The following is a 26885-nucleotide window of genomic DNA, read 5'->3' as shown; positions in this document are numbered from 1 at the left end:
GTTGAATGGTATCTGTGTCTTTGTTCTTTGTCCTTCTTGGTCCTTAGGTTGACCATGTGTCCCAGCTCTCCTGGAACTGAGATTTCTGAGACATGGGATTTTCAGTTTTAAAGGCAAGGAAAGTCCTGGGAGACGGGGATGAATCGGTCACTGTACTGATACCTGAGGTTTTATGTTAAAATCGTTAGTCTTTTTCCTTTTGTTCAGCATATGAGAGAGCATGTTGTGGTAGATAGAAATTTGTTTATATTTTGAATGGATATTCGGTTCACATGGTCCAAGTTTCACAAAGTTTAAAGGGCTGCATGGTGAAGTCTCCTGATCAGATGCATCACACCCCTGCTAACACTAGATTCGAATTTGTGTCTTTGCCAGTGTGATACATGTCTGAAAAATGGTACCTCATAAATTTGCATTTTGTATGACTGAGGTTGAAAATCATGTTTAAAGAGATTTTAAAAAAATACTTCCTGTATATATTTTTAGCTCACTTTTCTCTTCGTATGGTCTTTGTATTAAAGAGGCTTTTATGTATTATCAAAATTAGCCATTAGTCTCCATGATACCGACTTAACTGTGTTTTCCCAGCACGTCACCTGTCCTGTGTTTCCCATTGTGGTGATTTTTTGCTGTGCAGGCATATCTGATCTTTTATGTAGTTGAATTTATTAATAATTTCTTCAAAGGCTCTCATGTTGTGTTTTATTGTTTTGGTAATTATATTTTAAAAGTTTTCCCTATTTCCGGATTATAAAAACTTTTCCTATGGTTTTTTATTTTTACTACTTGCTTAATTTTTCCAGAGAATTTTCACTGTTTATTTTTTCCAGTTTGTTTTGGCTGTACTTGTTTATTTTCTGTTATTAACTTGAAAATCAGCTTGTTGGATGTCCTGTTGTCTCCGCCCACTACGTACTGACACGTCTTGTTTAGTTTATTGAGTGTATTATCTTCTGTCTGCTGTTATAAATGCAGCCTTTTATTCCACTGTGTCCCCAGTTCGATAGTGGATACAGATGAATGCTCTTCATGCCTGTATTTCAACTTTGTAACTCTTCACTTTGGTTAATTTTGATGTTTTGATTTTATTGTAACGTTTGAGATAGTTCGTAGCTGATTTTCTTATGTTTTCCAATTTTTTTCCCCTAGTTTCTCTTTTAATTTTTTAAATTGAGGTATAACTGAACTACAACGTCATTGGTTTCAGGTAGACCATGTAATGATTTGCTATTTGGATATACTGGGAAGTGACCAGCACAGTAAGGCTAGTTACCATCTGGCACCATACCTACTTACAGACTTGTTTCCCCCTTGTGATGAGAACTTTTAAGATCTACTGTCTTTATCATTTTTCAGATACATGATGTAGCACTTCTAATTATAGTCACCATGCTGTACATTAATTACCTCTTCATGGCTTATTTACTTCATATAGTAGGAGTTTGTGCCTTTTGACTCTGTTCACCCATTGCATCCATCCCCTGGCCTTGGCCTCTGGCGACCAGCAGTCTGTTTTGTCTGTGAGCTTGCTTTTGTTTTTGTGGGGTTTTGTTAGATTCCACATACAAATGAGATCATATGGTATTTATCTTTCTCTGTCTGGCTTATTTCACTTAGCATAACGCCCTCAAGATCCATCCATGTTGTCACAAATGGCAAGATTTCATTCTTTTTTATGGCTGAATGATGATCAATTGTGTGTATACCTTTGTTTTCCAATTCTTATTTGCTAGTAAGTGATTTTTTTCCCCTCTTATTTAATTAATAGGTTTTGATGGTACTTTATTCGACTACTTTAATGGTTATGAAGATTTGAAAAATAAGAAAGTTAGATTTGTTGGACAAGCTAAACAGAGGATACAAGAAGATTATCTCCGAATTTTAAGATATTTTAGGTAAGGATTTTTATAAATTACATTAATGATCCACTTCTGAGTATTATCACCAGCGCACAGTTCTGATCGTGTGACGTGTACACAGCGGTGACATGCGAACTGCCTGTCTCCGAGAGACAGGGAGCTATGACTTACTCCGAGGGAGATGATACTTCGTGTTTTCATCCCCCAAAACATATGTACATTTTTTGCTCCTTTATGTGATGGTCTTTTATATAATTCACTTTTTTTAAAGTGTTCATTTGTCTTTTGGATTAAGTATCTTCTGTACCGATCACTCATTACACAGGTGTTGAGTGCTTACCACAAGCCAACCACTGTGCCAGGTTCTTTGAGCGCAGAGTAATGACTGAAAGTTTGCCTCCATATGGCTTAAGTTTCAGGTGGTCATAGGAAATCTGTTAGATGAACTTGGTAGGTATGAAATGCATTTGGATGGTTTTCTGGAGCAGTGATTTTTAAATTCAGAACTCTAACCTTTTTGGAACCAGTTGTAACCAGTTTGTGTCTAATACTAACTTTTCACCAGTTGGGATCACTCTCACAATGTTCTGTGATAGATTCTACATATTTTGTCAATAAACGCTATTCCTTCAGACTTGAGTATTTTTAAGTCTCTCTTTACAAATAACAACACAGACAGAGGCTCAGACATAGTCATGTAGCCATCTGTCACTAATGAACTGCATTTTAAAGATACGAGTGTTGAAAATGGGTGTACTTTAATGCTTGCAAGAAATACACTCCCGTGTCTGCAGCAAGATTTGTTTTTATTAAAAAGTATTGATGTGTACAGACAGGCAACTTTTGCGGGATTAAGACTACTCCGTGATGGCATTTCAGCCTTGTTTTTTAGTCTTTACAAGAATGCTGTTTTATCCGTCCACTCTCAGTACCAATTCAGAGACTGCATTTGATGGCCATTCTGAGCGTCTCAGTTGGTGATGTGGAAGTGAAGGGAGGAGGGGGTTCTGGTTATTGCTAACTTCAAGAAGGTTACTTATACTTCATTAGATCTCAGGTCTTGTTATCTGAGAGAAAAGAAAAGGTGAACTGACCAGATCATTGTTAAGGTCCCCCCCTAGACCTCACGGCGTCTCTCTTTCTGATGAAATACAAGTGTGCGACAGAACCAGTAAAATGAAAAGCAGGTTTTTCTGACGAAATGCTAGCACGGAGGTGGTGCACTGTGAGAATCTTGTTTTGTAGGTTTTATGGGAAAATTGTAGACAAACCTGGTGACCATGATTCTGAGACTTTGGAAGCAATTGCAGAAAATGCGAAAGGCTTGTCTGGAATATCAGGAGAGAGGATTTGGGTGGAACTGAAAAAAATCCTCACTGGTAACCATGTGAATCATTTGATGCACCTCATCTATGATCTTGACGTGGCGCCTTACATAGGTGAGACCAACTTAGTGTATTTTTGGCAGTGACACATCTGATTGAAAACTTGGTAGGGAAAGAAATGTTTAGTTAAACAACTCTAAAAGGAAAAATGGAATATTTTAAAATATGGTACACTCTGAGGTCAGTGGTAGGACAGTGCTTTCCCAGGTAGGGGAAGGCCCAGAGATAGCACATCGTGGTGGTACCAAGTGGCCTCTGGAGCCAGCCCCTCCCGGGTTGGAAGGAGGCTTTGGTTCTTACCAGCTTTGTGACTTGGGTTATGTCCTTACCTGTCAGTTTCTGAATCTAAAAAAGGGGTATGAAAATAATTGCATCTGTCCAGTGGAAGGGCTGAGAGGGTCAGTGAGTTAGTACATGTAAAAGCACTTAGAAGATTGACTCACGCATGGAAATAGTTCAGTACATGTTATAATGGGTATTCAGAAGGGACACTGGGACTCGGGGGGGGGTGGTGCAGGGGAGGACAGCGGTGGGGTACCAGTGGTTCACCTGGCAGATGCCACATCAGACTTGACCAGGAAGGAGTCCTAGGGACAGGGCATTGCTGTTTATGAAAACAATGTTTGGCCTAGGACTGGAGTGTTTTTTATTAAATTTCTCCACTCTGAAAATGGGTAAAAATGCTTTTGTCCCTACAGGCTTACCTGCTAATGCAAGTTTAGAAGAATTTAACAAAGTGAGTAAGAATGTTGAAGGTTTTTCACCAAAGCCAATGACTCTCTTGACCTCATTATTCAAAGTACAGGATGATGTCACAAAATTGGATCTGAGGTTGAAGATTTCAAAAGAAGAGAAGAATCTTGGTTTATTTATAGTTAAAAACAGGAAAGATTTAATTAAAGCAACAGATAGTTCGGAGCCACTGAAACCCTATCAAGACTTCATTATAGATGTAAGTACATTCTAGGCTTGGTCAGAATATAAGTCATCTTCAGTAACTGTAGAACGAATATATTAGTACTGAGACCCACAGTGTAATGTGTGGGTGTCACTTGCTTTAAATGAAAAAATTTCACAGTGAGCATTTATTTAAATTTCAGGGTAAGACCATTAGCAAGTGTGGTAATGTTTGATGAAACTGTGTTTGACTTTGGCCTTTAGTCTAGAGAGTCTGATGCAACTGCTCGCGTCTGTGAACTGCTCAAGTACCAGGGAGAGCACTGTCTTCTGAAGGAGATGCAGCAGTGGTCCATCCCTCCCTTTCCTGTAAGTGGCCATGACATCAGAAAAGTGGGCATTTCTTCTGGCAAAGAAATTGGGGTCCTCTTACAACAGTTGCGAGAACAGTGGAAGAAAAGTGGTTACCAAATGGAAAAAGATGAACTTCTAAGTTACATAAAGAAGACCTAAAAACTGGTGAGAGCTGGCTACTAAAAAGCAAGACAATGTTTGGTAAGACTAGGTTTTCTTCCCCCCGCTTCCTTTTAAAGACTTGAATATATAGCAGAATAGAAGCCAGTTTAGCATATTTTGTAAAATATAATTATATTTCAGGCACCAAACTGAAGTCTACCTCCTCTTAATCTGACTTATATCACTGAACCTTGTATTTCTTTTGGAATAGTTCCTACTGAGAAGAGTAGAGTTGGATTCGCCTATCTTAATCTGTCAAGGCCTTTTTAAAAAAGTGGTTTTTGTCTGTTTTTGCATAGGGCAGAACTAAGAGTGATCCTAAAAAGCGGTAACTGTCTTGAAGAAAAAAATGTTTTATTATTTGCAATGGAAGTAACCGAGTTAATTTTATACAATAATTGTCTAAGTGTCAGGTTTTATGTAAACTGAAGAATAAACTTGTGCTTGAAAGTAGTTGACAAATTTGCATCAAATACCCAATGTAAACTGTGAGGACCAGCTGTGCCCCAGGTGGCTGTCACTCCTGCACCCAGCACCGGCTCTGGCAAGCTGTGTTCCAGTTTGCAGTCAGTACTTTCCTGTCAGAGCGATTTCCTTACCTGCCCGCTAAGCCTGGGAATGGTGAGCTTGCGGGTTACTCTTGAGCCTGTTACTTCACTAAACATTTCCTTCGGAATGGAGGATAAACGTGGTGTCAGACGGTACGTGTCAGGTGCCATGGATACATGGTGCTCCTGTCCCTTCAAAGTAAAGTAAAAAGTTGCTTCCAGTGGGTGAAGCGGTGCACGGCACAGGGCGCCATTTCAGGTGCTGTATGCTGACATCTGATAACTGATCTTCCTCTCTGTGTTGCCAGTCATAGCATCTGTATGCTCTGCGGGCAAAGAGCAGTTCTACACCTTGATAAACCAGTTTTGGAAAGCATATTTCTGTTAAAGCCCAGCTAAGAGGAAGTGTGGCAGACTCTCAGTATAACGCGCTGTGGTGCAAGAGAGGGAGCCTCCGAAGCGCCCGCACACAGGTCAGTGACGAGCTGTGGCAGAGAGTAACGCACTGACGTGGGTGCATGCTGCCGGGACACGCTGGGGCCCAGCGCGGCAGAACGCCTGCTGGTCCGCAGGCGAAGTGTACAGGTTTTGCTATTTCAGAGGCCCGGTGTTGGCATGTATAAACCATTTTAACATAGTATTTATATGCATCTTTTTAATATACCAGCAGTTTTGTTTGCAAGTGTCGGTAAACAATGTAGAACATCCAGAGAGTCCACCTTTCGGGCGGAAGAGCAGGGCTCCCTCACCGTGGCCCCCCTCGGGACGTGTGCGTTCAGTGTAAGAGCACGGGAGTAAATGGTCAAGTCATAAAACCGAGGGTACCAGCAGTAGTAGAGGGTGGGGGGGGAGCGGCACTTCCGGGCACACAGAATCCGGCAGCTGCTAAGGAGCCCGCAGCGCTCTTGAGCTGCTTTTCGTTTCTCTTCCCACAAACATGTAAAATGATAGGCAACTGCGGTTTTCACTCTAGGCAGTCAAACCATAGCAAGTTTGAAAAAAACCAAAATATTGGTAAATTAACACATTAACAGTTTGTTTTTGGCTGCAGACATGTTACCTGATTAGCTGAACTTTTCCCAATGAATTAATGTAAAGCAGTGAAGGTGTACACACAGAGGAAAGGATCCAATAAACCCTTCAGTGTGTAAGCCAAGAGGTAGGTGGCAAATCTGTCTAGAACTTGACCTTCAAAATTATTTCTTACACCCAAGTTACCTGCTTATGAGTAGCTATGTTATAATACTTAAACAAAGAACATGTTTAATTTAGTTTTGCTCTTAAAGTTTACTTACAGATTTTCTTAAATTTACATTGAACAAACAGCCTACAAAATACATTATGTCTATGAAGGGGACGGGTTTTTTAGCATTTGTACTCTACAGTGGTTTAGGTTCAAATTAAACTTTGGAACAGAATAACCAAACACTAAGCAAATACACAAAATACTATTTTTCACTAGCAAACAAACATGTTAGGAAATGGAAACTTTATTTGGGGGCTCAAACTTCACATCTTAACTCTTTTTAATATTTTCAAAATTTACAAATCAGTATCTGAGAGAAACTAAGGGAAATCAGAAGGAACAAAGCCCTTTTAAAATAATGTACAGCGCCTTGCCTCTGTCGGGAGGGAACAGGTGCTTGTGCGGGGCACCCTCACCGCGGGGCGCCGCCCCGTCCCACGTATTAGGCTCAAATGATGAAGCGCACGTTATGGGTAGTTACAGGCATTTCAGATATGGGTTTGTGTAGGAAACATGCTCCTGAGTTTCAGAGATGTCCTCCTGTCCTAGTGACGTGCTGCCAGACACCACAGTCCTCAGGATAGTGGCACCAAGCTACTAAAGCAGCTAGTCCTGAAAACCGAGCGTTCGCGACTGCTTTTCATCCTTTTCAATAGTATGTTTAAGTTTAAATCTTCAAATACTGTCTGACTAACAAACTCAACCTCCCCTGTAACGCTGCTTTTTACTTAGGTGTGCATCAAAAGCAGTAGCAGACCTGACGTTAGAATACCGATTTGTTAAATAGCTGTAGCCTTACTGCGTTTGTTTACAAGCAGAGTATTACTTTGTCTGGGCTTATGTCATCTTCGGTGTCTGGAATCGTGGGCAACAGAGCAGATCGAGTCAAACCCCAGAATTTTTGAGGTGACATGTCTTTTTTGGTGGCTGTAAATTTCCATCCGATATGGCTCGCACAGACCCTGCACTGGGCAATAGTCCAGGCGTACCTACAAAATTAAGGAAAGGTATCAGCTACGGAAACTCATGTCCTTATCTCAGCCCCTCATCATATAAACCTGTGAGAAAGGCAGATTTTAGAGCCAAAACCTGAGGCTGGAGGAGAAGAAACACTCTGAGCTTTCATACAGTCCCGAGACAAACCTCATGAAAAGATTTTCTAAGATGCGTCAGTCTCTGTCTACAAAAGGTAATTGGTTGTGCTCCTAAGCCATGCTCAAATATTTTCTCCAATGCCAAGAAAGAAAAAAGAATCTTTAACAAGAATTTCTATATACAAATTGCTGGCTGTCAAGACAACATTCTAACTTGTACCTGCTTTTCCTTTGCTGTTCGATATGGCAGTCAAGTTAGAAACAGCAACCGGCCATAGAAATACACTTTTGTGTGATAGAATTGGGGATGGGGCGTGATAAGTATATTTCTCATATAAAATTCAAATTGATTTTGTCAAATAATTAATTTAACCAGGAATATAAGCAATGGCATTAGAGAAAACACCGAAAACCCCAAGCCGTGTAACTGCGACCACTTACCTTTATCCTAAGTATAGCTCACATTTAGTATTTATATTGTTACTTCTGGTTTTAGTTCTTAAGTAGGGTATCAGATAAGCCTGGACCGTGGTTCTAAGGTCCAGAGGAGCAAGTATAATCACTAATCCCTACTCAGCTTGCCTCTTTCAAAATGAAAAGGCCGACCCAGAATGTGGACCAATAATGGGGTTCTTGAAGGTAAGAATCTAGTAAGGCCTCAGGTGGAGCTGCTGGCCCACAGTCGTACTGTGCAGGCCGCGGACTGAAAAGCAAAACACTGAAACTAGCAGAAAAGCAGGCAGGATTTGATGGTTTCTCTGTTTAGTGTCTGTCGCTGTTTGGGTAACATTCTCTAGCTTCACACAGCTATGTGGCTCAGACCCTCAAAATACGGCCCGGAGACACGGCGGCCCCGGGAGGGACACGTCCGCCTGTAACTTACGCGCAGTGAGCCCCGGACTGCGGCTCCTCCGCGTCCGAGGACGCAGCCGCGCTGCCGTGTCTCACCACCGACACATACCTGCTGATCAGCCGTCAGCTGTCGTTCTCGGGAGTCATAATTTTCAGAATGAGCTGACGGGGAAATGCAGCGAGTGCGGGCTGAGTGGACACTTAGGGTGAGGAGAGCAGGCGCTCCCTCCTTCCTCCCTGACGCTGCCGTCAGCGAGTCCCTGCGGAAACAGCCGCTCCTAGCCACTTGTAGACTGAAGGACATTTAAATGCACTTCAGTGTCTACTGCTGAGTGAAATTCTAGCACCTCTGCCTCGGACTTGGAGGTCTTCTGCCCAGTTAAGGCAAAACCAAAACAGTAAAGCGAGCAGCACGTTACCCAGGAAACCAGCTGTGATCCGTCGAAGGCCGGCCGATCAGATTCAAGTTGCAGGCCTTGTACACGGTCAGCGTCTCGTGCACGTATCCGTGAGGGTTCACGTAGGCTGCCATGGGCCCACACAGGGACAAACTGAAACAGAGACAGCACAGAGCATAAGTCAGGGTGGGAAGGGAAAGTAAAAAACCAGGTATTTAAGGAGTTCAACAAACGAGGTTGGAAGAGCTGCAGTTTTTAATGTTTTAGGCAGTCGTTGGCAGTCAACGCAGTCCTTAAGGAAACGAGTACTAGTTTTTCAAACCTTCCTCAAGATACACGGAGTCTGAGTGGAATGGCAGGGACCAGCACCATGTGCCGACTACTGCTGCGAACAGCAGTTCCCTTGCCTTCCTGATTTATAATGACTCATGAAACACTTTGACACCGTTTTATCACACAGCATCAGAAGCACGTCCTGTATTATCTTTGGTCCTATGTGGCAATGCTGATATTTGATTGAACTATAATGTCTGAGGCACTCATGCTGGGTCCCTAAGCAGTAAGATGCTCAGGAATGGACAGACCATCACCAAGGAGGTGTGCCCAGCTGTTGAAGTTTACAGGGCTTGTTACGGGGCTGAGTCACCCCGGACCCAGCCGCTGTTGGTCTGGGCGCCCACTCAGGAGGACCGTCTCACCCAGCACTGAGCCCAGGCCCCAGGCCTCACTTGCCGACTGTCTGTCATGTAATGGAGGAAAACGTGTGGAGAATGGAAACACGGCCTCGACTGTCAAATTCTGTTGAGGCAGTTAGTTAGTTAGGAAGATGTAGTTATTTAGACGTATACTAAAAATGTAATAAAGTACTCACCTGAATATTTCATTTTTGGTTGTTATTTCTGTTTCTTGACATTGTTTACAGCAAAGAGATGTACACTAAAAAATTGGGGAGAAAATTAGTGGGGAAAATTCTCCAAGGTGGTGTTGATCCCTCTGAAGATCTTATTTTCCATACAACTATTGAAAAACACAGTTTTTAAAGATGGAGCAAGAAAAACACAATCTGAGATCTGACACAGTCACCTACAAAACTAATGAACTTCTAGGATAAAGAAATAGAGACAAAAAAATATAACCACATATGTTCCATGTAGAAGTCAAGTGGTCACAAAGTAAAAATGAAGACCACACAGAGCTATGTATTCATATTTGGGGAATGCAAAACCAAGGGAGTTCCTCTATGATCCCAAATGAAATGTTTACATTATCCTTTAAACTATGTTTAATGCAAACCATGATGGACAAACAACTAGTTCTCTAAATGCACGACTCTGACTGGACCCTGTAGTCTGCTGGTCCCAACAGTGCCCCCGAGCCCTCGAGACTGAATGAACACGTGTGCACTTTACTCACTTTGTTCATAATGTCTAGTTCACAGCGAAGTCGTTGGATAGCACTACCAATTTTAAGGAGCTGAATTCTTAATACATCATCAATAGGAAGACAAGCAGCTACTCTGTAAGAAAAATCTTAAAGACACGGTGGGGTTTTCAAGCTTTAAACTTACAAAAGCAGGTAAATGTGATAAGTCTTTTTATATAAACTGTCTCTACAGGCGTCCCAAAGAGCACATTTTACAAAATTTTAAACAATACTAAAACACATCAGCTATCAAGTATACAGTCCTAGGAAGTTCTAAAATGTAACTTCTTTTTCCATACCTGTTTTTATAACTGTATTCTTTCAAATTAAATGTGAAATCAAATCCATGTTAGAAGTCACTTGTCTGCTAAGGGGCTGGAAAAACAGCTAAACTGGACCTCATTAGCAGCTGTGGGTACTGCATGTAATGAGGTAAAGAGGTCCTGGAACTGGGGCCACTTTTAAAGGCACCTTAAAGAACAGGGAAAGGAGGGTTTTTACACTCCAATAGTGTTTCTGGATGCAAGCCATGTACTGCAATTTGAACTTGTTATGAAAACCCTGACTAAAATAGGAGTGCTTAAGGATTTATGACATTTGTTGCAATGATTTAAAAAATACTAATTTTTACTTTGTAATTGCTCAAACCAAAAGCAAAGTGTAATGCTTTTCAGAATACTAATTTAAAAAAGTAAACATTTTTGGATTCGTTAAACAGAGAACGAAATAGTTTCAGTGAGCATCCCAGGAAGGAAACTGACTTTCATACCTATTGGATTTGAAGGAAGCGAATCCTCCTTCAGATTTTCATCCCATTCACGCAGCTGTTTCTTGATTCTATCCATTAAAGTTTCCTTGTTTGAAAGAAAAGTAGCCATAATAAAGTTCACAGACGTTTTGCACTTTATCATCAGCTTTTCCACTTTATAAACGCAATGAACCTAATAAACCAGTAGCAACTTAAGTCATTATTCTGTAGTGATAATTCCAATTTAAATGTGTCTGTGTTCTTACGCAGAAATGACCAAAGCCCCAACTCGGCCCGGCGCCGAGCTGGTTTTCCACTGCCCCCTCCCCTCCGCCCTGGTCTCGCCGTCTCGGGGCGCGTGCGCCGTCCGCAGCCGCTGAGCCCCGGCCGCCCCTCTCGGCCTTCCTGGGCAGCCCTTCCTGACGCAGTGCTGTAAGCTGCACTAGCACCTGCCACCCACCAGCCTTCCCTGGCATCTGTTAACTATGGAAGCGTGCTTACCATCTTCACAGGTGCACACTCAAAATTGGCACACCAGGGATCAGGAAACAGAAGTTAGTATACTCTTGTAGAGACAATAAATGGTTATAGAAATCTAAATGTAACTGTCGCTTGACTCAACACAATTTCAAATGCTTTCTATTGAACCCTAAAACACCCCACTGTCTTACAACTTCAGGACCAGCCACTATGCACTGATGTAAAACTGAGAGCCTGTCAGTTGGAAGGCAAGTCCACACAGCAGCGTCTCCGATGCCTGCCTGGTCCCCGTAAACATAATGAGCGTCATTAATGCCACAAATAAGATCCCACTTGGCACTGAAGCTTGTTTTGTTCCACTGAGCCTTACTGTGACATGGCTTCCGCCAGACACAAAGTTGGAGGTGAGTTACTTACAGCGTCATATAAGGAATACAGCCAGCGAGGCCATGAAGTCAAATTGGCACAATGAAACTTTCTCTGAAAACAAAGGGGGAAAGGTCACCTAAAAATACCACAGTTAAGCACAGGCAAATCCCACGGAATAATAAACACCTGATTCAAGTGAGAGCTAACGGCGGGAGAAGCTGACACATAAGAAGCGAAGGTGGGACTCCTGGCCCAGGGTCCTTCCCTCCCCCCTCCCCCCCTTTCCCAGCAGGTGTCTGAGCAACCAATCAGGAGAGGTGTCTGTTTCTTTCTCAAAGTGTGTGTGTGTGTCGGGGGGGGGGGGGCTTCATTTCTTTAAGATGCATAAAAAATCAGTTTCTCACCTTCTGGTATTTCTGCCACCATTTATATGAACACTGGTCTTCCCATGAGACAGGTTTTGAAGGAAACATCTGGCACTTATTGAGGGATTCTAACTGAACTGCAGACATGGTTGAAGGCAACACACATTCAGGAAGAATCTGCACTTTAGCTTGCTGGATTCTAAAGACAACCAAGCATGCTGTTCACTTTTAAGATAAACTAACTCCAACTATTAACTTTCTAAACATTATGAGTAATTTTACATACTAAGATTTTCAAAGTTTTCTTTTTTACACATAGTCATCAAATGCTGATGTTAAGACACAAGAAAGTTTCAGAAAATACTTCATGAATCATACCACGGTTAAAACCAAAGATAATTCAAGATTTTTGATCTCACTGTGGAACAGACAGGGAGATGTTTACCTTTCAGATACAGTCTATAAATGAAACAAAATTACAAAAAACCTACATAAAACCAACCCCTACTACAGATCATGATAGTTCTAAATTAATTTCTCAGATTCTTACTGTGCCCCACTCCTGCCCCATCTCTGTCTGCTGCCCGACTCCTACACTACCCTTCTCATAAATCACCCAGACTGAGGAGCAGCAGAGAGAAGACAAAATCTAGGGCCCATTTACACGGCTGACGTTAGCTCAGGCTGGACAATTACATGCAGCCGTATTTCCATGTGCATTCCTCTCCTCATTCTAAAACATTTATCATAAATATGCAAAGAACCAAAATAGCCATCATTATCTTTTTTTTACTTAAAAATTATTTAACTTCTCATGATAGTAAGGTCACCACTCCAGCATGCTACTTGAGAATATCACAGTTGCAAACATCTTGTGATTTAAAGTCAAGATGAAGGCGGTGCCTCTGAGCCACTGTCTCCTGAGGCATCCTATCTCCTAGGACAGCTTTCCAGGGCAGGAGGCATCCACACATCCGAATGCCTAAACAAAACACCGTCAGACTGCCAGAGTCAAATATATTAAAAGTCTCTGCTTCGTAATTGTTTAGGAAATCTAAAGTGGTCTTTCACTGTGACCACTGGCTCAACACAAAAAGTTACGATATTTTGATATTTATTTATTAAGTGAAAATAGCTAAGCATGTCTGAAAATATGTAATTTAATTTCATGATATTAGACTCCATTAACTTCATTTCCTTCCTGCAAGTTCAAGTTTATGTCTACGTGACTTTGGAAAATGGTAAAATAAATGTGACTATGCTCAAACTATGTTCAAACGTTATTATTAGAGCATATTAAAAAAAATTCACTGAATCAAGAATTAATTGTGTTTTACCCACTGAGCACATAAACTTTTATTATGATACACACATTAATGCTACCAAAAAACCAGCTCAGTGGGCATGTGAACAGTGAGTCTGCACACAGGCTGGCTGAGCTGCCTCGCTGGGGTGAGCGCTGCCGCGTTCCATCAGTGAGACCCGCCCAGGGCCTGCTGCACACACGGCCGCCGCTCCTCCCAGCAGCTGAGTTTCTTCCCAACCTGTTTATGGCAGTTGTTTTAGGATTATAGTTAAGTAATTTCTATAAATATTATAGCAACCAATAGAATATGAGTACAAAATTAAAACTGCTTCAATGAATTGCAGGTTGAGCCCCCCAAAATGCTTTCAAATTAGGTTTAGACAATTCCAATGGTAGGAAAACAATTGCACAGATCTGGGAGGAGTTTACACTCAAACTGCCTTGTATCTTCAAAAACTCTCTTTAAAGAAAACCTCCATGTGTAACTTGCAGACAGAGGCCGCACATGAAAGCAGTTTATGCAAGACAGCTGCTGCCCTCTCTCATCTGAACCCAAGCGGGAGACGGCAGCCGTCGAGGAGAACGAGGGAGGGCACGTTTACACATCACTTACACATTTTCAGTTAAAATGTTTAAGGTATATTCTGTGTAACTTTTTATGATTTCCAGTTTTAATTAACCTTTTCAACTAACAATGTCTCAATCATGACACATAAGAGGACTTCTTTTGTAATTCCAAGTAGAGTACTCCCCTCCCTCTCTACATGCTAAGAAATACTCAGGAGTTTCTGAAGGGTCCTACATTGATGCAGCCATGCACTTCTATTTTTTTAAAGTAAATTTTCCAAAAAAATGCCAGGTGTTCCGAAGATACAAAAAAATTAAATCTCTTAATTTGGACAACATTAGAAGGTAGCGGTGTACTTGTTATATATGAAGCGTCATTTATGTAAAAGACGAATGACAGCTACCTGCTACGACGCTACTAAAGAAAAGGAGGCTGCCCTGAATTGCAGGTGTGCTTGGAGGAATCGTGGTACAGCGGGAAGAGCACTGGTTTGGAAGCTGGGGACCTAGAACCAACTGGCTGTGCCTACTGGCTGAATAACTTCAGGCCAATTATCAACCTCTCTGGCACCTGGTTGCCTTGTTTAAAAAAAGAGGAGCTGCTAGCAGATTACCTCCACAGTTTCCTCCACTTCACCAATTCCAGTGAAGGTGGTTACGGGACCAGAAGGGCCGTGGAACCAGAGAATTCTCACTCCATGGAGATCTTTGACATTAAGACAGACCCCTTTTGTGAGAGGCCACGGCGGGGGGGGGGGGGGGGGGGTCGAAGGAATACCAGGGAGACCTGCGCTTTCCCAGCCTCACAACTAGAGTCAGGTGTTAATTCCTTGCCTTGTTTTCAGCGTTAATGGTCTACTGCCACCTAGTGTTCAAACTAGTTTCCACAATCGGAAGTCACTGATGTCGGCAGTCTCCGAAATAGAACTTTTCCCCAGGTCAGTTTGCCATTATGGTTTCTGGAATATAGTATTCACAAGTGTTCAAAATTTTATAAACAGAGTAGTGTTAGTGAGATCCAAAGCAAGAGAACAGCTTGCTAACTGTCTCCGCGCAGAGCCCTCGGGGGGAGAGTCTTTCATTCAGGCATGTAACAGTTACGGTCCTAAATGTAGCGCGCGGAGCGGTCTCAGCCACTGTCCTGCAGCGGCTCGCCTCTTGAGGGAGACAGACACGCAGTCCTGTAAGGACGGGACACTGTTCCATGATGGGGGGGGGGGACCTACCCGCGGAAAGGACCGCGAACCTCTGCGGCCCCTGCGCCCCTTCCCTCCTCCTTCCTTGCTCCATCTGGCCCCAGAGGGTGACTGACCCACTGATTTTTTCACAGTAATGTTTAGTAACACCCACTATGTGAACAAAACAGAGAAAAAGTGATTACCCTCATGTCGCTCTTACTTTTAAATCTTTAAAAAAAAACCCAAACCTCTGAATGTCCAAGTGTCCAAAGACATTACCTGTGCAACACAGAGATCTGACAAGATTTTCAACACTGGCTGCAGATTAAAGACCAACTCACTAGGGCTGGGGGACCCAAGAATCTGTATCTTTCTGAGTCTTCACTGACGACTCTTACATGCCGGGGCTGAGAACCACTCCCGTAAAAGGTAACGTGCACGGGGGCAGGTACAGCTCAGTGGCAGAGCACGTGCTTAGCACGCACAAGCTCCTGGGTTCAACTCCTAGAACCTCCATTAAAAATAAATAAACCTAATGACCTCCCCCAACTAAAAATTTTTAAAAAAGTAAAGAAAAACTTAAAAAAGAAAGGTAAAATGCAGTGTTCAGGACAAATGCTCTGCAGGGTTTTTTGATTTTTATTTTAAGAGATACAGGTGAACTGGATGTTTTCAAAATGAAGTATCCCTTAAATCTGTGAAAAAGCCCTAATCACGAGAGCTATGCCAGAATGGTCACTGCTAAAACACAGCACTCAAAGACTTCTAAGCTGTGTAAGGCCCAGGGACAAGAGGCACCTACTGGTAACGTATTAAGCACACAATACACTGACAGGCGACCGAACATTCTCCCTGCAGATGTGCACTCAGTGTGGACGGTGTCCACGACTGACAGCGCATGGAGGCCGCTCACCCTTTTTCAACCTGAGGAGAGGTCTTCAATCCAAAAGAAGCCCTGCCCCAAATAACACTGCCCACTGGGTTTACATTACTGTTCTCAAACCTGGGGGGAGATAGAATCGGCTGGAAATCCTAAGAGGAGATGCCATGGCCTCACCCCAGACCCCACTGCCCTCTAGGAAAGGGAAGCGAGGGTGGAGCTCGAGCATGTAGTTTTAGAAAGTTCCCCGGGGATTCTGACGCACAGCAAAGTTGGAAACCATTAGGCTACACCTTCAAAGGGAAGGACAGCTAGATAAAAGGTACAAAGTGTGAAGGGTCAGTAGAACAGAAAAAATACAAGAAAACCACTCCACTTTACGACATTTAAGAGGCTCCAAGGAAGAAGTGTCTCTTACCCATCTGACTGTGTTCTGAGCTCGAGGACTTTGAATCTCTGCCTTCCGATCGCTTTCACTTTCACAATCTCAATTCCAAAATCCTGCTCTTCCCGATAGGCGTATATCTCCGCTGTTGTTCCAAACTGTGCTTCCCTTTCCTGTGCATTACTTCCAGGGGACATTTGAAAAGGAAATAGTTTTGAACATTTAATTTTCAAATATGAAAGGTGACAAAAGCAATACACGTGGGAAAACAACTTATCAAAAACGGCCCTCACTGCAAAGCTATTCTATTTTTATTTATTTTAAAAAGCACTCAGGGAATTGAGATATATAATGAGGCGTCAGGAAGTGTAATTAGGGCCCATTAGGAAAATAAGAGATTTCTAGTCACTGAAAATGATCCAGGACTGACAGGGGTTTAAACTGTCATTTCCCAAACCAGACGTGCTCTGTATCCGAAGCCCATCACTTCTGCCCCTTATCGGCAGCACTGCACTGGGGCAGGGACTTCCTGTATCGAGTTCCTGCCTCCACTGCTGAATTCCTCTAGCTGTCTGAGGACACGTGAAATTCAGCTTCCATTTACCACTGGTCTGTACAGGACAACTCAGGGTTTCGGGACTGAGAAATTAACAAGTCACTCCTTTGTAAAAGTAATCCTTTACATTGTAAAATAAGAGTCTGGAAATGTTTTTCCTTAAATAATGATACAAAACCTTTCAAATACCAGAAAGTTAACTGCATGTGAAAGTAAATGTTTGATTTAGACGGTAACGATCACAACAAAACACTCCAACTTGCACTTTCAGACTTTTCCTCCCTCCCCTTCCTTGTCCAGCCTCCTGTGCACGCGAAACGGTAGTCCGTTTTGGCCCTAACGACCTCAGCCGTGACTGCACGACAGAGGCTGTGAAGAAGCCAGCTCGGGCTAGGTGTTACCTGTAAGCCAGAACCGCGAAGGTTCTGTCCCTCTGAATCAGATTCCGCACCATGCTGACTTCCTGAGGGCGCGAGAGCTGCAGGGGCAGGGTCTGCCCCGGGATCAGGATCATCGTCACCTGCGGCAGCACCGGGATCACCGGGCAGCTGTCCTCGTCGTGCAGCGTCCTGCCGTGAAACTCCTCCATGTCCGCACCCAGGTACTGGAGGGGAGCACACAGCGCGGCGTCAGCGGCGCGGCGGACTCGGGCCAGAAACAGGCGCGGAAGACGCAGGAGCCGAGCAGCAGCGAGAACCCCGAGGGGCCAGCACTTAGTGAGCTCGGGGTGATCGGGACCCCACACTGACGTCAATTTGTGACTCTTACATATAGAGTTTCTAAATTTTTTGTGAAGAATCTATCGCATACAAACTCAAGAGCATTTTTTAAGTTCCAAATACTCTGGCTAAGCTAAACACCTCTCTGTACAAAGGGCACAGACACAAGTGTAAAACGTCAGTGTGTTAAGTAACTCCCGGGACCTAGTGGGACAGAGTGAGAGCTACTGTGATGGCTCCACTGCCAGTGAAGATGAAGGAGGGCAACCAGTAACTGCACAGAATTATAACTAGTCATAGACACAGTATCAAACTGCTTTAAAATTACAGCTAAGACCCTCGATCCACTGGCAAGGAGCCCACGTCCTCGTCCACAACTTCTCATGTGGGGTGACATCCAGTAACAGTAAAACCAACCATTTGTTTCTAGGGACTTTTATCCACAGGTAAGTGTATGTCTCTATCACACCAGATCTGCTACAACAGTACGTACTGTATGTGATGTTGGGAGACTGGTATCAAAATTTATGATGTTTGGTTTCTTGGCTTCTTTGACATCCTGGTCTTCAACTTCCATTTCAATTTCTTCATCTTCTTCCTCATCCTCTGCTATAAAAGTAAAATATTATAAGGAAAAAAAAAACACACAGAGGCATGAACATGTCAAAGCTTTCCAATATTTTCCTACATGAGGATTCTGGGCCCTTGAAAGAGGGGTTCTTTTAAACACCACACACACTTGGGGCTGTTGACAGTACTGTGCAGGGGCAGCCAGGGGGTTGGGGTCTAGGCAGGGCTCTGCCACTGCTTTGTTAAATCAACCTTTCCTTTTGGAATAGTTTAAGACTCACTGAAAAGGTACAAAGATAGTACGGAGTGTCCCTGTATAGTTCACATGCCTCTCCCCTCCAGTTAACGTCCCATATGGGTCAGGGACATTTGTCATGACTGAGAAATCAGCGTTGGCACATCACTATTAACTAAACACATTTTGTTTGGATTTCCTTAGTTTTTATCCTAATATCCATTTTCTTTTCCTGCACCGCATCCAGGACATCACATTACAGTTGGCTGTTACATCCCTTTGCCTCCTCTGGGCTGGGCTGGTTCCTCAGACTTGCTGTTTTAGATGGCCTGGACAGTTTCGAGGGCTCCTGGTCAGGCATTTTGTAGAACGTCCCTCAACTAGGATGTGAGCTTTGGGGAGGAACACCAGGGAGGTGAGGGGCCGTTTTCGTCATGTCACATCAGGGTGCGCACTGTCAACGAGACTTACAGCTGCTGCTAGTGACCTTGAGCACCTGGCTGAGGCATGCTGGTCAGACCTCTCCACTGCAAACCTGGCGTCTCCCTCCTTTGCGCACGGTACTCTTTGGAAGCAAGTCATGAGGCACAACCCACACCTAAGGGGCAGGGTTTGCGTCCCGCCTCTCTAAAGGGGGACTATCTGAACAAATTATCTGAGATTCTTCTCATGGGAGATTTCTCTCTTCTCCTCTGCTGGTAACTCATTTTGACACCTTAGAAAACTCATCCCCCTGATTAAACCTTAGTTTCCTCATCTGAAAGATGGCCGGCATGAACAAGACAATCTCTTGGGTTCTTTCAAACATTTAACTTTAAAAGAGTTTCTAGAGAAGACAGGAAGGAAGGACGGAGGGAGCGAGGGAGGGAAGGGAATAAACCAAGCAAGCCCCCAAGTAAAGTTCTAAACAGATAAAGCATTTCTATAAAATAGTCATTTTCCTTTGTGCATGTCATTATTTAAATTAAACCACCTCCAGCTAGGTCCCTAACAAGAAAACACACATCTTTTTCAATACAGCAACTGCCTTGGACTCTACTAATTCTTACGAGTTACTTAGATATCTGGATTTGTCAAAGAGAACAATGTAACTATTTCACCTAAAATTCAAATGCTCAGTGATTTAATACTTCATACAAAATTTTCCTAAGCACAAAGAAATTTCTACAAGAGACTAAGAAATAACTAAGAAAAATCAAAACTGGTAACAAAAATATTCTGAATTGACTTCCTTGTATTCACCATTCTGACTTTCACTAGGCACTCTGACACTTTATTGCTCTGTTACACAAAGTTTAAAAGATCAACTCTCAGCTCAAAGGCTAGAATTCATAATTTTAAAGTTCACATTTTAACTGCTCTGACTTCTAGTCTCTGAATGATTTCCATATAAAAAGTAACCTCTTATAGATACGGCTGAAACCTATTTCCCCCTACTTAAATGGTTATTAATGTTTTGTTTGGCTGGGACAGATTCTTCGAATCTTAAATACTAAGCTACTGCCTTGGCACTTAAGGGGGATGACTCTTCAAATACTGCATGGATGTACAGACAATCCAATGTTTCTAAACATAAAATCCATGTATGATTTGCAAAAGGATTATTATTATATAGACAACCTCCCTGAGCCCTCTCCTGATTTTTTTTTTGACACAACACACACTGACTGTTCAGAGCTACCAGGGTGAAGTCTGATGACTCATCTCATGCAGGAGCACCATGTGGATGCCAACAGAGCATCAGCATCCTCCCTGACACACTGGGTTTGGCACGGACGGGGCCAGGCTGATGTCTCTGAAAAAAACAGTTCAGCTCTTCAGTTGACTCCAATTCAGCTAGGTTGGCTTCAGCATCTTTGACTCTGATTCTGACTAATTTTTATGGAAAAGGCCCTTCCTACATGATGGGCATGCATTCAGTCTCCTCCTTCTCCAATCCACGCCACTCCACCACTCCAGCGGGCAAGTTAATCCTCCAAGCATAGCTTCCCTTAAGTCTGAAACTCACAACTGTTTCCTGGCAACCCACAGGGAAAAAACTCCCAATCCCACTGGAGAGAGACGCACACTTTCCAACACCTCAACCCAACCTACTCTCCAGGCCTCATCTTCTGCAAGCCCATCCTCAGTTATATGCTTTTGGAGGTCTCCAACTGCACCACCCAGGGCTCCTCACCAAACCCTCTCGGCCCTGCATAATCCCTCCCTCTGATGGACCGTGGCAGCATTCACTTATCTGGCCTAAATCAGCTGCCTTCTGCTAGTTATATTTTCAGAATCAAGCATTAGACTGTGTATCACACCTCTTTCCATCTCCACCTAACACACTTCCTCGCACACAGTGAAGGGACTCAGCTAACACTCTCAGTTTGGCTGACACGCCTCTTGAAAAGCATCTCTTTGCTAGAGCATTCCATGACAAGACTGTACAATTATCCCATTTTTTTTCCTGCCCAGTATTCCAACATAAGGCCATGATCTAAATTTTCATGAAGCATAAAGCAAACAGAAAACGGAGTTGAACACGACAGTCCTAAGTATCTCTAATTAAGCACATTCTATCTCCAATTAAGCATATTCTATCATATGCTCGAACTATATGCCTGAGAACAGACCAAACACTGTTTCATAGTGAAGTGGTTAAGAGACACCAACTATGCGGACAAACAGACTCAGACAGCAGTCCTGGCTCTGCAACTGTGTGACCTTGGGCAAGTCACTGAATTCATCTGCCAATTCGTTTCTCACCCCCCAAGTCGGGAACAGAAAAGTGATGTGGGGAGGATGAAACGGACAAACGCACGCGAAGTGCTGACTGCGGGGCCGCTGACACGGTAACGGCTTAATACATGTCAGCGGTCACTTATCAAAGGGAAGACGTCCAGGAGGAGTCTCGGCGGCTAGGCTGACCCAGGCTTCCTCTCTCCCCACAGCCGGCTTCAGACCATTTCCTCGGGGCTACGTTCTGGACACACGGAGGACGGCGAGCACGGGGTCCCTGGCTTTGGCGGCAAACCCCGCCCCCCGAGCCCTCGTCCCCAGCCCCGGGCCACCCAGCCGCGGAGAAAAGCTCCGTGACTCGGTCGCCGGCCGGCGGGCCGACGCGCGACCGCTGCCCAGCGCGGTCCCAACGGCTCCGCAACCCCGCCCGCCTCCCTGCCCGCGGCTCGGGCGTCGCCCCCTCCTGCCGCCGGGGGCCGGCCCCAGGCGGTTACCAGGTAGGAGCGGCAGGTGATTGCCCATGTTGTGCGCAGCGTCCTGCGGGTCTCCCTCGCCGGCCATGTCTGTTTACCCGCAAAGGAGCCTGGGACAGGGCGGCGCCGGGGCCGCGGAGGGAGGGTCCGCGCCGCCGCGCAGCCGCCGAGTCCGGCCCACAGCGCCCCCTGGCGGCGCCCGCGGGGCAGACAGCGCGCCGGCCGGGCCTGGAAACCGCCGCGAGGACCCGGCGCTGTGTCCGCTGACACTGTGGCTCCGTGCGCGCCGCGCCTGTTCCAGTCCCTGGCACGACGTTTTACACTTGGGAAAACTGAGGCTCTGATTAGTCTCCAACTCGCTCTTAACGAAGGGGGTGGGGAGCAAATAAAAACATGTCTATACAGCATTAACTCCAATTCTTAAAGGAAAAATTATATATATGAAGACTGGGGAAAAGCAGTTATTCCGAGGGCGGTTGGGTTATAGCTGATTCTCTTTCCGACAATCGTCAGTAGTTTCCAGTTAAAAATTAACACGTATTAATCAGGAACAATACTCGAAATGGTGATTACACAGAAGAGAAAAAGACCTATGATTGGCTAGTCACAATATAAAATTTAAAAATATAAAATTTATATAGAATATAAAATGCTTACTTCAACTAGGAAAAATGAGGCATTATATGCACCCATCTCGAAGCGAAGACTATAGAATGCAAAAAGAAACATAATTCTGTTACAATGGTGGGGTTGTGACTGGTTAAGATTTTTCATTTTGGAGGACGGGCAAAAGTTTTCTTGATGCCTTTTCAACATCATTTTTTCAGCAAAGAAGGAAACTGAAAAAATCCTTACATAAAATAAAATATCTAGACATAGGGTGGGGGAGTGGAAGGGTGAGAGGAGGCTGCAGCATTGTTCTGGAGAAAACATTAACCAATCTGGTATTTTAAAAAATATGTGTTCTGAAAATTCTCTCACTGAAAAGTTAAAAGCCAAAACCCTCCTTGGGAGAGAGGCTGATAAATCCATTGTGTATCATTCTGCCTTCTGTCCCGGCATCTCTCTGTGGCCTTGGTCGTCATTTATGGCTGCAATAAACCCATTTGCCAAACAAGAATGGGCCAAACTGTGTTCCAGATTTGTTCTAGTTAATAATGCCTGCAGTGTTAATGCTACCATCACTTCTTATGATTACACGTAAGCTGCAGGTTACAGGCTGATAACAATCACATGTGGTACATTATCGTGCTGGGTCAGCGGAATTCAGGTGATCACCCGAGACAGCTGGAGGATGATGCTACGTCAGAATGAGAGGAAGGGAAACACCGGATAGAACTATAGAAAGATGAGGGACATGGGCTGGTATGTGTGTTTAGGTGTGTGTGAGTGTGGGGGGGTGGGGGGAGGGGCCATACCGAGTATACATATATATACATTATCACTTTCACTATGGTTTATAAATTGCAAAGAGCTGTGCTTACCTACAGCAGAAGTTTCTTTACATAGCAAACATCTGGCCCCTAAAGCAGGACTCTGACTTTGCCGGGTCCTCCCCAGAGGTGGCACCAGAACCATGCTCTGCACCCTGGGTCAACCAAGAACCAGCTGTGAGCCTGGCGGGGTCAGCAGATGTGGCTGGAAAAGCGCTGCTCCTCTTTCTTCTTTTGTGCTAGGCCCCAGGGTCAGCGACGCGACCATCTGCGGTATCTTTTCCTCCCCGTGCGCCTCCTTGTCCTCGCCTCCTTTCATGTTCACCATCTGCTCCTTCCTTCATTTCATCCCTCCAGCGTCTAACCAGTCAGCCATAGCTACTTCTTTCAATGCGGGTAACAACAAATGATCACTGAACAAAAGCATCTCAGCAAGCAGGTTTCTTGGATTAAGCCCTGGTTATTAAAACCAAAAAGGAAAACATGATCATTCACCATTTATTTTTAATTGGGTAACTTTATCCTGAAACAACGCATTGTACTGAGTGGCTCCCGCTTCCTCTTGCTTGTGCGCAATGAGTCCATTGAGAAGGACCTCTGCAAACCAGCGGGAAAGGAAACTCAGAGCGTCAGAGATCTTTGTCGAGAGTGGGCTTTAACAGTAAGTATTTAAGGCTGATACTAGATGAGAGAAAATGCAAATCTAAAAAGCCCGACCGCACTTTCCATTCCCAGCTTCTGTGCCACCTTGGCCGCACGGGCTACACATCCTGGGACGAGAACTTTTTTGGCTCCCTTTGGCTTTTGTATTATCTGTATATATATTCTGAATGAGTTAAAGAATGCTGCTCCCTTAGTCTAGGCAGTCAGATCTCTCTTGCCTGGATTACTGCAAGAGCTTCTGTAATGGTTTTTTGGCTTCCACTCTTGGCTCCCCATCCCAGCTCATTCTCAACAAAGCAGCCAGAGGGATCCCCTTAAAGCTCAAGTCTGACCACGTGACTCCCCTGCTCAGAACCCTGCGCTCAGCCCCCCAACTCGCTGTAACCCACTTTCTCACAGTGGCCCCCACGTCCTGCTCTGATCTCCCTTCTCTACCCTCCAGCCTCCCTCTCCTCTGGTCTTTTCACACAACCAAGTGGGGGCCACTCCTACCCTCAGGGCCTTTGCACTGGCCATTCCTGTTGCCCAGAATGCTCTTCCTCCACATAGAAACATGACTTACTGCAAGATATCTTCCAGTTCTTGGATCAAATGTCCCTCCTTTGGAAGTCTTTCTTTCCCAGACTACCCAATGTCAAATTACAACCCCACCCTCGGTCTCATCACCCTCCACCCTCCTTCTCTGTCCATTTTCTTTCAAAGCATTGATCAACTTCTAAAATATTATGAGGAATTACCTTTTAAAATTATCCTCCCCACTCCAAGAATGTAAACTCAGTGGGGGAGGTCAGAGATCTGTGCCTCTTTTGTTTACTCCTGTGTTCCAAGGGCCTGGCACTTAATAAGTGCTCAAAAAATGTCTATAGAATGAATGAATGAATGAATGAATGAATGAATGAATTGCAGTTATGAAAGACATGATTGATTGACCTAACACCGATTCCTCTCTTCTCTCTTGCTAAGACCCCTCAGTTTGTTTGGGGCGATGGTGTGCTCAGCCCTTGGGGTCACGTTTGCTCCAAAGCCGTCACTGCCCACTCCCCTTCCCCGCAATCCTTCGCAGCTAGTGGCCACGTGACGCAGTTCTGGCTGATGTAACAAAGGGGTCGTCTTCTGGGCAGCCATGGAGAGCAGTGAGAAGGGAAAGTTCTTCCTTCATGATTAAAGGAAAAAATTTCATTCCTACTCACTCCTGCAGGGATGAAGGTTAAGCTCCACATTGTTGTGCCCAATAAAATCAGCCAAGCTAGTCCCAACAGCCAAAATCGTTTTTAAAGGAAATAATGGATTTCATTAAAAGCAAAGCTAGATTTATTTACAGATATATTCTATTATCATTTTTAAATGAAGGGATTAATTCCTTAATTTTGGAACTGTGTACATCTTCCAATTCTTTACCTTTTCTGCAAAAGCACATGGGAGTGACAGATTTACCTTGTCCCCAGAAGCCTCTCCCACTCTTTCAGGGTGGCAGTTCTCAATTACCACTCTTAAGACAGAGGTCAAAACCTGGTGACCCCCAAGCTAGAATTATAAGGACGTGTTTGGGCTTTGTGGTATTTTGAGTTTTTTAATGAACTGATAATATTTAGAAATTGAAGTGCACACATACAAATATCGGTTTCCTTTTAAAAATGGGAAGATTCGGCAATTGGTCAGATTCATGCCTAGGAACGATTATCTTGAACCAACTGGCAGACACCCTTGCAGGTGGGGCAGCACCGGTTGGCCAGAGGCTGCAACCAGCCAGTGTGTCACCTGCCCAGATCCGTCTGGCGCTGTGTTCACAACCTCTTGTAAGAGCACGTGTAGGGAGAGTGACACCTCGTTCCGATCTGCCCGGGACAGTCCTGCCCCATTCCACTCCCCAAAGTGTGCCAGTTTGGGCAATTACTTTATGCGGCCCACAGAAGTGCCTGGAGCACTGTATCTGTGCAGTCTTCCACAACCAGTGCCAAGAACGTAGGAAAAAAGTCTTTGAAATTAAAATCCTGGTAATTCTCATGTTTCTAGTTTCCAGAAATCACAGACAGATTTCTAAACTCATCCAAGTGCAGAAATCTTTTTAATTTGGGGTGTGTGTGTGTGTGTGCTGAATACCAGGAAAAGCAACACTGTGTCCAGCCAGGCATCTTGTCCTTACTTCTCACCTCCACGTGCTGCGTCTGTAGCAGCTCTTCTCCCAGAACGTGCAGCTCGGCATCTATGATCCCGTAACTCCTGGAGCTACAAGGGGAGGAAAGATGGATCCTGCCTGCGCTGTGCAGACCTAGAGGGGAGAGAGCAGGCATACGACCAGACGTGGTGAGAATATTTCATAGCCCCTTCAAAATGTGGACCGTTCCATGAACCACTTCACTTTCGTATTTCAGTAATATGGTGGATAATTTGGGATTTGAAAACATACCTTTTGGACATCTTCCACTGCTACAGCGATAGTTTCAGGCACCCCAGAGTCTATTCAAGTCCCGAGCATGTTGGATTCTTCGCCGAGGTGATTACTGGTGATGATACTGACTGCCGCAATTTACCGAGACCTGCTGCCACCCCCTCCGCCTCTGACTTGACAGGCAAAGTAGGGAAGACCTTGCAGGACAGGAAAACGCTGGGCAATTTATGCTTTTCATGACTCACCCAGGAACTCTTCCTGATACCACATGCTGTTTCCACCGCAGATAAGGAAGCAGAGGGGTCCAGGGAATTGCAGGGAGATGAACACAGAGCACAGAGTGCGGAGTCCTAGGTTCCGGTCATTGACTTGCTTCCGGCTGTGGTCACAGCTGGGTCATCGCCATGTCCTCCCCTTGGCCTTTTATTCCCGGCCTTCTGTGTAAGGGTGTACCATGGCCAGAAAATGTGAAGTTTTGAAATTAGAGCAAAATCTCAGTGTCTTAACACATATGGTTTTTTCCCTCCTTGTTTTGCTCAAATCAGGTCTGTTCTGGGTTTGGGGATTCTCTGAGGTGGATCCCCGGTCTAGGCTGCTTCCCTCCTGTGCACCTCTTCATTGCTACAAACGT

At 44.3% G+C, this 26885-nt stretch overlaps 2 protein-coding genes across 9 annotated transcripts in view; one reads left to right on the top strand and one right to left on the bottom strand.

Annotated features, from left to right (window-relative positions):
* TRNT1 (tRNA nucleotidyl transferase 1) overlaps window positions 1-9678 on the top strand; it is a 23762-nt gene extending 14084 nt beyond the window's left edge. For all 5 annotated transcript variants that reach the window (XM_010962397.3, XM_010962395.3, XM_074344443.1 and 2 more), the window contains 4 exons: window positions 1769-1895; window positions 3105-3298; window positions 3943-4196; window positions 4406-9678. In XM_010962397.3, coding sequence (XP_010960699.1) covers window positions 1769-1895; window positions 3105-3298; window positions 3943-4196; window positions 4406-4654 — 824 coding nt within the window. In that variant the 3' untranslated portion in view covers window positions 4655-9678. The remainder of the gene's footprint in view (window positions 1-1768; window positions 1896-3104; window positions 3299-3942; window positions 4197-4405) is intronic.
* On the bottom strand, window positions 6678-26885 carry CRBN (cereblon). Of its 4 annotated transcripts, none has more exons than XM_074344438.1 (13): window positions 26273-26885; window positions 26016-26134; window positions 23254-23658; window positions 18264-18379; window positions 17453-17655; window positions 16529-16678; window positions 12219-12378; window positions 11863-11925; window positions 10987-11071; window positions 10209-10324; window positions 9667-9731; window positions 8817-8948; window positions 6678-7440 (listed from the first exon to the last, which is right to left on the bottom strand). In XM_074344438.1, exons 3-13 carry the CDS (start codon window positions 23345-23347, stop codon window positions 7260-7262), a joined length of 1365 nt encoding a protein of 454 aa, XP_074200539.1. In that variant the 5' UTR covers window positions 23348-23658; window positions 26016-26134; window positions 26273-26885; the 3' UTR covers window positions 6678-7259. The 4 variants fall into 4 exon arrangements, with proteins under 4 accessions (XP_074200539.1, XP_074200540.1, XP_074200541.1 ...); XM_074344439.1 differs by having other exon boundaries at window positions 18264-18376; XM_074344440.1 differs by lacking the exons at window positions 23254-23658; window positions 26016-26134; window positions 26273-26885 and adding an exon at window positions 21791-21948.

The sequence above is a fragment of the Camelus bactrianus genome, chromosome 17 (assembly GCF_048773025.1).
Source record: "Camelus bactrianus isolate YW-2024 breed Bactrian camel chromosome 17, ASM4877302v1, whole genome shotgun sequence".
Lineage (NCBI taxonomy): Eukaryota > Metazoa > Chordata > Mammalia > Artiodactyla > Camelidae > Camelus > Camelus bactrianus.
The sequence above is the reverse complement of the archived record's forward strand: the minus strand, read 5'-3'. Positions and strand labels throughout refer to the sequence as shown.